Here is a 12,519-nt window from a genome sequence, read left to right on the forward strand (position 1 = left end):
AATCACCGAGCCAGGCCAAGTGACAGTTACAGTTGAACGGATTGGCCAGAAGGTTGCTGGAAAGGACAAACCCCGAAAGTGGCCAGTCAGTTATTTGTCTGCTTGACTGGTTGCATCTTATTGTTTCTACTCACAGAGTGGAAAGAGAGTGCAGTGTGTCGAAGGCGCCGGGGTTCATGGAAGTGATCTGATTGTCGTAGAGTGACAGCAGACGCACTGAGCTCAAACCCACGAAGCTGCTGTTGCTCACGCAGCTGATGCGATTACTCCGAAGCATGCTAAACAAGCACACACACACAAATTTGGTTAACGGCGGTCTAGACATTACCATCAGAGAATATTAGAACTGGATTCAGTTCATAAAATCCACGAATATAATGAGATTCCAAGCTACAGCAATTTGGAGAAGTGAAATGGAAGCCCTTCCACGACATTTTTTTGTGCTATTTTATATAAAAAAAACATTTTTCACCAACTAACACTATTGAAAAAATACTTCTGTAATACATATGTAATTCCATATTGCCTGGCCTCTAACATTGCAGGCAGTGGTTATCAAAAATGAGATATACATAGTGTATATTTGATATTATAGAAAGCCAGTGTAAAATTTAGCACAGTTGACCAATAACACATTAAAAACGTTTACGTCACTGCTGTACCATAATCCAAGCATTTGACTTTGAGAATGACTGTTGTGTATCACACCAAATGTAAACAAAATAATATTACGTTTTAGAATGAAATTTCAGGATGAACCTAAAATACACTAACTTCTACGAAAATTGGGTTCACCTGTAAAAGTTATTGTACGTTTCAAATTCATTCACATGGAAGCCAACTATACATTTTATAAATTGTATTTATGGTGGAAATGCTGTCAGTGCTCTCAAGGTCTTCCTCCTTAAACCATCCAAGCCAGACTTTATGGGCCTGTTTGCTTTGTGTACCGGGTAGAGAAACGGCCTTTGCTAAAGTTGTTCCTACTAAATTGGAACGATAGACTTGTCCTAATCCGACAATTATTACAGTAAGGTCAGGTGAAGACTTAAGTTTCCGTTTAAAACTGGGGTCTGTTCATTCATTATTGATCTTAAATGCGAGTGAAACCAAGAGTTATTCTTCAAAGCCATTATCAAGTTGGTGTATTTACTAAAGATCTATCTGTGTGTTTGTATACCCACAGTGTGCGCAGGCCACCGAGCCCCTTCAACATGCGGTGATGTACATTTTCCAATCTGTTGGAGGTCAAAATAAGCTCATTGACCCCCGAAGCTCCTTCGAAAGTGCCCTCCTCTATGTCAGTGATGCGGTTATTGCTCAGGTTACTAGTGGAGGAGGGAGAAAAGCAAAGAAAACATAAAGAATCACCACACTTTGAAGGTATTAGGCAAATATTCAAGACAGCTGAGGAAGTCACGCTCTGCAAAGTCAACAGTTTTCTCTTCGTGACCCGAATGTGACTTCTGGACAGCTACTATGTTCCAGTGAGGCTCAATATATGTCTGACTCACATCTTCCGGAGCTGGGGTAACTTCTTGAAGATCCCCGTGGCCTCAAGAACAGTAAATTCGTTGTTGTTGAGACGCCTGAGGGGAGAGACAGAGATTGATTGATTGAGGACATATTTAGAGGACAAACACACCAAAGAAGAAGAAGGAGCCGAAGGCTGATGCGTTTTCTTTTTCGAGACCAATGCGCCTGGTAGTTAACTAAGTGACTCACAGTTCGGCAGTATATTGTGGTATGTGGTCTGGTATTTTGGTGAGTTTTTGGTTGGAGCAGTCCACCGTGGTGCCCTCGCAGCGGCACTTGTCGGGGCAGGCCAGGTCGGCGAAGCAGTCCCCTCCTAGCTTGCTGCGGTAATCCTCCGTACCTGGTTACAATCACAATGCATCGTCACTTGCCCGCCGCCGTGCTGGTCACGTTAAGAGTGGAGCCCCAGCGTTTACTGGCAATCTCCTCCAAAGTCAACAAGAAGGTCCACACGTACAGACTTCAAGGAAACACACTCACACACACACACACACGGGAAACAGACAGCTGTGTCTTGCATCTTGGCCATGCTGTAGGGATTGGCAGGGCCGTTCCATGGTGCTTGAAAGAACCATGTTCCACTTTTAGGAACCTGGCAGCCACATGGTTAGATCAAGCACAAAGGAACAACCTGCTGACTGACTGCTCCTTGGCTGGAACACAGGGGGGGCTTTGGAGGGGGGGGGGGGGGCGTAGGAGGATAGCGGCAGCGAGCGAGAAGGGGAGAAGGATGAGGAGGAGGAGGGATGGGCGAGGAAGAGCCAAAGTCATTTCCCACAAAGTTTGCCAAATAAAATCATTTTTCTGATTTTTTTCTTCCTCAAATGGCCAATTTTCATTATACCCCTAATGATCGATGCTTGAACGGTAAGAAATTTTATTTATAGCTTAGGTACAACGACCAGTTAGTTCTTAGTAAACTGAAAATGTCAAATAACATTAATAGACTCCTTCAAGTGAGCTAGAAAAAAATGTCCGACAAGAGTGGAGCCTTAAAAGCTAGTACAGGAATACTTTAGAAAACTCTTCAGTTCTGAGGTAGACTTGAAAGTACTGTTTGCAATACTGTGGTATATCTTTTTTTCCATTATTTATGTCATAAAATAAAGGGTTGAGTTTTAACTGATAACATGGGTAAAAGTATTTCTAAATACTTGATTGAGTTTTGAGAAATAGTGTTATTTAACTACATAAGAATTAAAAAATAAACTAAAAGGAGAATTCTTTTTATAAAAATTACAATGTGATGTTTTGTTTATTACATTTGAAAAAAAAACGGTTCAAATAAGTAGGAATAATGTGTTTTAAAAATAATATTTTTTTAAAGCATCAACATTTTTTAACATCAATTAAATTAAAATAATAAGTGAAAAATTTGAATTGAAATCAATTTGAAATAAAAGGTTTGAAAAAAGAAGTACTGTAGCATTAAAATAAACAAAACAAAATAAAATACTTTTTTGGGGTAAACCACTTATCCACATATGACTTGCCCAATCTGTAATTTGTGAATTTTTTCCCCACTCTTGTCTTAATTTATTTGTTTATTTTCGAAACCCTCTTCATTGATGCTCATAAACATCTGTGACATTAAAGATTAAAAAATGATTTGTTTTTTGAAGGTTTGTTTTTCCAACCCAACATTTGTAATAGGGACAACCTTTGACTACTCATAAGAACAAATTAAGAATTGTTCTTGGCTTCTGGGGTGCCACTAATGGGGGTGAGGCTTGAATATCAATGATACAATTATTTAAAAAAAAATGTTTTCTAAAAAAAACATGTTTCCATGCATTTTAAATTGAATTTTGGGGTACAATAGTGTATTCCTAACAGTGGTCTCAAACATGAAAATGCAAGCAAAACTCATGTCATCATCTCCACTTTTTTGTTGATCAGACTTATAAGAAATGTCTTATAGAGAAGGAAATGGGAGGAGATGCCAGTCAGTTTACTACATGTGGAAACGGAAGGATTTAGAAATATAGTGAAGGACAGGAGCCTGAAAACACTTAGACTGTAAAACAGGGGGATGTGCCTTCATTAAAAAAATAAGAAGAGAGAGGAAGGGTCAATAAAAAGCGGGCAAAGACACTCGGGAAGACATTTATACATATATTCACGTCTACAAGAAACAGGAAAAAGCAGGAGTTGAAGGAGTAGGAGGAGAGTTACAGCACCATTGAAACCAAGAGAAGCCCAGTCTGTTAAGAACGCACGAACACACACTCATACCCAAAATCTCTCTCTCGTACACACACACGTGCACACACAAAAAAATGTATAAACCATTGTGTATCAAGGCCACTGTTTCCTTGCTGTTGTTTCTAAACATACAAAGGGAGGCCGAGGGATCGGGTCAAAAGACAAGAGGTGAGTTCAGGCACTTAAGGTTGGGTTTGACGCACGATGGCGTCTCCTTGTGTGTGCGTGTTACTTACAGCCGACATGGTGCTCTCGTGTGTGTACTCCTGAGTGTGTGAGAAAGGCAGTACAGGGGAGAGAAGAAGGGAGTTTACTTATTGATTCCAACAGGAAGCAGGAAGATGAGAAAAAGCGGGTGGAAAGAAAGTCCATGGATTCGTGTGAAAGTGGCGCCAATGTGTGACGAGTGGGCACTTGCATTCAACTCGCACATGGTTGCTTGTTCCATAGCCGTAATATTGAAACATACAAATCAATCTAGTGTTGCGTTAATGTTATTAAATAAATTCATTTGTTAGCTGCCATTGATGACCATAGCCGTCCAATTCATTTAGACTGTGAGGGCCCGGCATCGATAGAATTCTCCCACTCCAAACGGATTGGACGTCTATTGTCGTCAGTGGCACTGAAGCACGACCATTTAGCGGTTTAAGAGTTACAGGAGTGAAGTAAAATCATTTCGACCTTTCATTTCTGAAACAAACGATAGAATGAGAATTACACAAGCACATGTAAGGACTATGGACGTCTTTTTGACGTATAATATTCTCTAAATATTCAGCTTTTCTCTGCGTGTAGTAATCTGCATGGGATTTGAAACCTCTGTACCCTGATTAGCTTCAATTAATGACTGCAGTGAGCACACGTGAAGCCAGACTGCCAGGAGCATCCCTACACCTGATGTGGAATTTGCATATTTCTTAGCACCCTTCTGTGTGCGGTGAGCTTGTGACCTTTTGATATCCCTCAGCGCACATCTTGATGCATCTGTTAATAAAGTCGGCTATTTCTCCACAGCACCACATGCGTGTGCAAAAAGTCTGACATGCTGATCAAATTGCCCAATTCTCCTGATTATCGGTGCAATGAGTGTGAATGAAACCAAATGTGATCAATTCTCGATGCATATATGTACAATATTAGGTCATGTTCACATGGACACGGGAATAGTCACTTTTTAACCTCATTTCATTTTTATGCTATGTGAATCTTTTTATGACTACTTATATTTGTGCACTTTATGGTAAAGCTTTAAATCTCATTGTACTTGCATAATAACAATACTAAAGGCATTCAATTCAATACACTATATCACATATTAAGCAATTCCACAAGTTTCAGATTTCAGAGAGAGAATTAAATTGAATTTGGGTTGGAAAAATCGAAATCAATAATGTAATTATTTTAAATGTAGAAAACAGGGACGAAAACCCTCTCTATAGGTACCTATGTATGTATATTAATATTAATTAATTAAAAAAATTAAATTATGTTCAAAATATTGAACAATAGCATTAATAGAAGCAATTTCACTATTTCTTAATGACCTAATCAATAACAAATGTACATTAATTTGCTTTACATTGTACCTAATTTATGTGTTAATTTGAACACAATACTACCCTACCTGTTGTCTATAGAATTATATTGGAATACATTCAAAATAACTCAAATGTGTAAAGGTATGCAAATATTCAATGATGTGATTCTCATTTTTGGAGGAGAAAACTATATCACGATATTTTTTGAAACCCTCACTTCTTCTTGCCTGACCCTTCCAGGTTGTTTTTTTTCTTTCTTTCTACATAGCAGGTATATGTCAATTACTCGTTGAGCTTGGTCTCTAAACTTAATAAATAGTTTTTTCACACTTCTGGTCAGCAAAAAGTGGACAAAGTACTACTCTTTAATTTGAAATAACATCCGTGTGCATGTGGACTTCAGTGAGCAGATGTTAAACTGTTGTGTGAAAAATTCAGGCTGTCATGTGAGAATTTGAAGGCAAAAAGTTTGCTGTGATAGACTGACACACTCTCGCATATCCACACATGCTTGATGTACAATACCTGGGATGAAATACTGTTCTCTGGCTATTGCAAGGAAAGGAAAAGAGAGTGAAAATAGTGGAAACAATACAACGAATCAAATATTGGATTCCAAGAAATTGCTCTCATATTCTGCCTGTGTGTGTGCGTGAGCGTGCAGAGCAAAAAACTTGGAGGGGAAATACCAAGCAGGAAGACACAGTATGAGAGCGAGACGGGAGCTTGTCAGTTTGAGAATAATGATTACTCGTGTTTGCATGGGTGAATGTTCAGTCAGAGGAATAACAATAAGCCCCGGAGGTCTGTCACATCACGTGTTCATTGGTACCTGAGCAGCGGAACTTCTTGCTCTTGATCTGTCCGATTCGCTTGTTGGCGAGCCGCCGAGGGCTGGTGCAGCGGGCGCCGCTGGTCTCGATAGGATTGTCCTGCAGGTAGTCCGCTAGCCACTTCAGGTGGCAGTCACAGATAAACGGATTTTGGGCTAAATGACTGTGACATAAACAGGGTGAACATTAGCATGTGCATACGACACATGGACGCTGTCAGAAAGATAGGCTTGGACTACAAAACATGTGTATACGCGCTTGTGTTATGTTACACGCACTCGCGGTAGTTTAACAGCAAATTACTGACACTTGTTATATATATTTAACAGAGTGATAAATTTGCCCACTGGCATCCAGTAATATCAAAACAGGGTGAACATGAGCGTGTGCATACGACACATGTACGCTGTCAGAAAGATAGGCTTGGCCTGCAAAACATGTTATACGTGCTTGTGTTATGTTACACACACTCACGGTAGTTTAACAGCAAATTACTGACACTTGTTATATATATTTAACACTGATAAATTTGCCCACTGGCATCCAGTAATTTCAAAATGTATTTACGTACAGTGTCTGGATGGCTCGCAGAGATGCAAAGGTTCCCTTGGCAATGGTCTGTAGCTTGTTGTCATATAATGACAGAAGGTTGAGATTATGGAGGTCCTGAAAGGCATCCACGCGTAGACACGCTATCTTATTAGCATTCAGCAACCTGTGTGAAAGAAACCCCGCCACGTTGAAAGTTGCTGAGGAATTGAAATGATGGCCTTTCCCCTTATTATGCTCCAACGTGTCCAATTTTTGCTCGGTCGTTTTTCATCACAATGATCCTTTTTTTTCTAGCTGAATAGCAATCGAAAAGTGTATGCAAATGAAATGGAGTGATTTTGCTTTTACTCACAATAGCTGCAGAGAAAAAAGGCCCTCGAAGAGTCCTTTGGAGATTTCGGTTATTTTATTTCCATACAGAACTCTGCAAAACAAGCCATCATTCAAAAATATTATTAGCAGGAATTTTCAATGAGAATGTTATGTTCGCATTTTGTGATATGACAAATGAGAACAAGATACAACCACTGCAAGACTTCCAATTTAAATATAGATTGCTTTGCACCGATTATAGGTCACATTTCCTCATTTACACCCATAGACGTCAATCCATGTCCAATCCAATTCCATTTTAAATGGGAGGTGGATCGTAGTAAATACTACAACATCATGCTAATTTTCATTATTGTGTTATTTAAATGCTCAGTAGAGTCAAATTCATTTTTTTGTAGTGTGTGTTGACATGTAATAAGACAAATAGACTTAAGGACAGTTTTTTCCCCCCACAGGCATCAGGACTCTGAACCTGCATTAGCGCGACACACAATCCTTTCTGTGCAATAACTTCGGGGTGTGCAATAACAATGTGCAATATCCTAGATTGTGCAATATTTTAGAATGTACCTTGCCAGGATGTGACTTTTTATATTTTTATATAACTTGCGTTTTTTTTCCCTGGGAAAACGCACTTTGTGGAGTACCACCACCAATTTTTGTTATATGCAGCTGTGTATGATGACAATAAAGGCTTTTGATTGATTGATGAAAGTGAGCCGGCAGGGTGGTGGAGGGGTTGGCATGTCCGCCTCACAGTTCTAAGATCGAGAATTTAATACCCTGTAGGTTCCGACCTTCCTGTGTGGTCTTTGTATGTTCTCTCCGTGCCTCTGTGGATTATTTCCGGGTACACCGGTTTCCTCCCACATCCCCAAAACATGAACACTTTAACTTGTCCCTGGTGGCTGGGATAGGCTCCAGCAGCACCCTTGAAAGGATAAGCGAAACAAAAAATAACGCAAGACTTTAATCTCAAGATCATAACTATTCTCATTAACATTTCAAAGTGCCTTTTTTATTTATTTTCAGTAAAGACAATACAACGTCTTGCCTTTTTTCAATTTTGCGGATCTTAAAACTCTGTCAAGGTGGCAACCGCTCCCTTCAAGTCAACATATTTAAGTCAAAAAGCACATAAAGCGGTGAACCAAAAGCCTCCGTAAATCTGCCGGCCGTCACGCCGTGCAGAATGCACACTGCTATCGGAAAGAAGAAGAAAAAAAAGTCACCCTGGGTCAAGAACCCAAACTCCTAGCTCAACTAAATGTTTCTCTAGCACCAATGCGGTTATTGGTCATTGCTACACACCGTATCGACTCAACCTGCATGTGTACACACATGTTTCCAATTGTATTTTTTTTTGTCTTTTATGGTTCTCAGGGCAACCCCTTTGGGAAATCTGAGGCTCGGAAACGCTGCGGCATTCTCCTACGCGCAGTCAGATGGCTCAATTCAATGGACCTATCATTCGATGTACGCATACTGCAGCCTAATATAGGCGTTGTACTGTAAGTGATGTGTCAGCACGAAGGGGATGTCCCATTCATTGGCTGGGTGGTGAAAGTGTAATGAGGTGGCAGAAGCCTCCATTCAGCATTTATGAATTATTGATTCCCGAGAGACGAGATCTTAATATAACGCCCTCGCACAATAACCCCGCATCGACTCCCAGCCTGCCGCCTGCTTCACACGCAAACCCGACCGCTGGGCCAGCGGTGAGGTCAATCTTCTCAAACACGCACATAGATTAGTGATCAAATGTCTGCTTTTATCACATTTATTTGACGCGCTGACGCACTCGGGCCAAAGTCTTCCCGCCTGAACTGCAAATGTTTAAAGTCAATTTCAGGGCAAATTCTCCTCGATCAGACATATCATATCAACATTTGTTGCTGGGTTCAATCAGCTTGCTGGTGACTCATCCAAAAGTTTGTTCTGCTGAGTTTTAGGGAAATGTTTTGCATATTTGTTGGGCTTTAGTAGATACAAGCTAACCTTGTGAGGCTGCTGCGCCGGCCAAAATACATGTATATCCTTGTGGAATCAGGAAAATGGAATACAGAAACGTGGAAATGTTTTCTCCTTTTTGAAAATCTTGGAGCGTGTCAGTGAGGATTTTGGCCAGACGTCCAAAGGAACATTGCTGAAGTCAGAATTGTTGATAAAGGCACTCTGTTCAAGTTTATCTCAAAGGATGGAGTTTAGATCAACGCTAAAGATTAAAAGTCTTTCCACCTCAAACACATATACGGTATGTCGTTACGTGCCTTGATTTGTGCGCCGGAAAAGGCAATTTTCCACAATGTTGGAAAGAAAGAATTATCAACACTATAATTCACAAGAATGTATTTGTGGATCTGTCTAGCTTCATTCGTACGTGATAAAGAGCAGAGTCGTCAAAATTGCTCGATGGCCACGAACTGGGTGGAGGAGGAATGAGTTTGTTTATATCTTTTTAAGCGAATGGTCAACAGAAAACACAACCCCACCCCACAAAACTAGTTAAAATGTCATACGATAAAAAGAATGAAATCTGATCGGTAAAAAGGATTTAACACGTTTTTATTGTCACGATTGTTTTCCAGTTCAGGCTATTCCTCACTTATTTGGTATTTTAAAAGATATTTCAATCATTGTTCTCTCTTACAGTACTTTTTTGTTTTAAGAAAAATAAATGTATTCAAATGAACTTTGTGTTTTAGTATTTTGCATCTGTTTTTTTTAATTTGATCAGTGACATTTTATTCATAATAAAAAAGAAATCAGGTTCCACAGTTATCTAGTGCATAGCATGTACGCATTATTTTGCAACATCGCCCAAATAGAATTACATAGAAAAAATGTTAAATGACATTTACGTAACATTTTTCCACCTTCAGCGTACTCAACCTAGGCTTGCATCTTGCAACTTGGAAGTGATTTGAACCCACCACAGACAATTTCATTGTGGCAGCTAGTACTGAATCTACATTATTTTGTATAAATAATTAATCTCACTAAACCCACTTAAGTACGTATGAATACACGGTACAGCTAATGATCTGAAACAGCACGGTGCCGAAATCACTGGTCTACATCAGATGCATGTCACTCGCTTGGGAAACAAAAATCTACTTACAGAGAGTTGAGCGATCGCAGACCTTGGAAGGCGTCGGGAGCCAATTCTGAAATCTGATTGTTACTCAAGTCTCTGTAAAAGTACACAGTACACAATACATAGCAAGTGAATATAATACCAGTCGCCAGGGTGATTGAATCTTTCTTTCTACTTACATTCTTCGTAGTTTCTTGTAAGAAGAAAAGGCCCCTGCTGGGATCACCTTGATGGCGTTCTGCTCCAGTCGTCTGGAACCAAACAAATACAGACCATGAAGGCATGATAATTTAAGATTATATACCTTAGCTTTGGAGGCAATCAATTAGTGAGAAGTTCCTTTGATGATGGCTGCCAGAGTCAAGGGAGGGGCTTGGAAAACAGAGCAGCCATTTTCCAAACTTTTCTCATCAATGTGATCACAGCGACCATTTGCAAGCCATCCATTGGACTGTGAAATATTTCAATCCAGTCAGTCGGCCTTCCATTTGCACTTCTCTATTATCGCTTTATGTCGCAGTGAGTCCATTGAGGACGTTGTCATTTTTGTGGGTTATGGATTCTGGTGTGGTAGAGTGCTCTGAGTGGATTTTGAGATTTTTTAACAAAACTACATCGCCACCAAAAACACAGGAATCCCAGAGATTTTCACAATTTTCTACACGTAGATCTATATACATGAAGTTTTACCACCTCAACAGTTAGTGGTGAAACAATGAAAATTCCTGTGGTATGTTTTAAGACGCCAAAAATGTGCGTAAAGTCCCAGCACTATAACATTAGTGGTTACCTGTTATGACTGAGGCATTTGTTATTTTATTTTGGATTGTGTTAAAACAATAACTTTGTACGACTACAAAACGTGTATTCGCAGTCAAAAGACATGTCTAAAACCTCATCATGTCACTGTATGCCAAAGTAGGTTTTGCGGTTTCGCAATTTTCCAAAATAGAAGGTTAGTTGTCCGATGGCATTTTGTCAGAACAGCGACGTCCTTGCAATCAACTGAGATATAAAAGCAATTGAACTGAGCTGCTTGCAATTCCAAGAAAAGTCACAAAGTTGCATTTTTTGCCTGATTTGTAACAATAAATCCCAAAGTTAATTCCATTTAAAAGCATTAGCTAATGTTTCAAGTAAAAGAGTTGACCTTTTTTTATGGATGTGAGCGATGGGGACGCCAATAAAGATGTTATTGCCAGTTATTCAATCTGTAACTTTTTGAACAGTTTAAAAGACACGTGTCCCCAGTTCACATGAAGTAAGCAAAATTATATATTCGTACTATATGTAGTCAGTTGTGTCAGGAATTCCAGGATATAATGTTGGGTGCTTGAAATCGGAAATAACTGAATCAGGATCAAAGATTTTTTGGGCAAGTCAGAAAAAGGACTAATCTTGAGACCGTAACCAAGACGAGTCTTGTCGGACTTCAGTCTGAGACCCTACAAAATGTAGCTTTGAACAGAGACCGTTTTTCAGTCACTCCAATGAACTTTAACATTGACATTACTCCACTGCCCTCGGAACTTATTTCCCGTTCAAGTAGATTCCCAGTTTCAAAATAGTTTGACTTTGAACTGTGCAACTGATTTGAAAACTTACTCCACATGAATTTTTGAACTCCGCGGTGACATTTTTCAGGGCAGCATACCATTTCACAATGCAGCATGAGATCAAAAAAGACATGGCAATTAATGTCACCCGGCTTCTCCTCCTTGCTCTACTCCACTCCCAAACACTTATTAATGACCATTTTAATGTGTTGAGAATGTTTTTTCAACAACTACAGTTCCAAATATTTCACACAGGCTAAGCGTCTTTGACTGCAGCTCAGACATTCAATTTGTTTTGTACGTAGGAGTGAAGCTCTGCCACTTGAAATCTGGCAGTCATGCTTTCAGATAGCGATATTGGCCCAGGGCCGGTACCTCCGCCACGGCTTCTTCTACGGACCACCCGGCTCTCGACCTCCACGCCTGTTAGCATCGACCTACCTGCTCTGCGACATCACTGCATAGAATCCCAGCGTATTAAAATCAAGAACTGTTGATCATTTTCCACGCTGTCCCATCCTTTGTAGCGTGGGGATCCTCCCTAAGCGCAAAGCTAACATTTATGATCCACCTCGTCCTTCAGAGTGATCTTTTAATTCTTTCTCCCTCATCTCGTCATTACTGTCTTTAATCAGAGAAGAGCTGCATGACCGGGATTTCTCATTTCACAGATGTGTGGTTTTTATTCCACTGCAGTGAAAGACGATTTGTGGCTGAAAACAGTGTACCGCAAATGACACTGTAACATAATATAAAGCGACACGTAGCGAGAGAGCAGAGAGGTATCAGCATTTTTAGCTTTTGTTAACATTTCTAGCATTGAAGGAATAACACATTTTTTATGGGTCATGAGTTGAGTAAAATAC

General features: G+C 39.8%; 1 protein-coding gene across 11 annotated transcripts in view; it reads right to left on the bottom strand.

Annotated features, from left to right (window-relative positions):
* The window catches only part of slit2 (slit homolog 2 (Drosophila)), an 86,742-nt gene that overhangs the window by 21,649 nt on the left and 52,574 nt on the right, over positions 1–12,519 (bottom strand). For 6 of the 11 annotated variants that reach the window (XM_077604656.1, XM_077604654.1, XM_077604660.1 and 3 more), the window contains 11 exons: positions 10,277–10,348; positions 10,122–10,193; positions 7,020–7,091; positions 6,687–6,830; positions 6,115–6,278; positions 3,978–4,007; positions 1,726–1,876; positions 1,515–1,589; positions 1,185–1,328; positions 135–278; positions 1–56 (listed from right to left, as the gene is read on the bottom strand). The exon at positions 1–56 is cut by the window's left edge and continues 111 nt beyond it. In XM_077604656.1, coding sequence (XP_077460782.1) covers positions 1–56; positions 135–278; positions 1,185–1,328; positions 1,515–1,589; positions 1,726–1,876; positions 3,978–4,007; positions 6,115–6,278; positions 6,687–6,830; positions 7,020–7,091; positions 10,122–10,193; positions 10,277–10,348 — 1,124 coding nt within the window. The remainder of the gene's footprint in view (positions 57–134; positions 279–1,184; positions 1,329–1,514; positions 1,590–1,725; positions 1,877–3,977; positions 4,008–6,114; positions 6,279–6,686; positions 6,831–7,019; positions 7,092–10,121; positions 10,194–10,276; positions 10,349–12,519) is intronic. The other 5 variants (XM_077604659.1, XM_077604657.1, XM_077604664.1 and 2 more) reach the window with 1 other exon arrangement.

Source organism: Stigmatopora argus, chromosome 7 (genome assembly GCF_051989625.1).
Source record: "Stigmatopora argus isolate UIUO_Sarg chromosome 7, RoL_Sarg_1.0, whole genome shotgun sequence".
In the NCBI taxonomy this organism is placed as follows: Eukaryota; Metazoa; Chordata; class Actinopteri; order Syngnathiformes; family Syngnathidae; genus Stigmatopora; species Stigmatopora argus.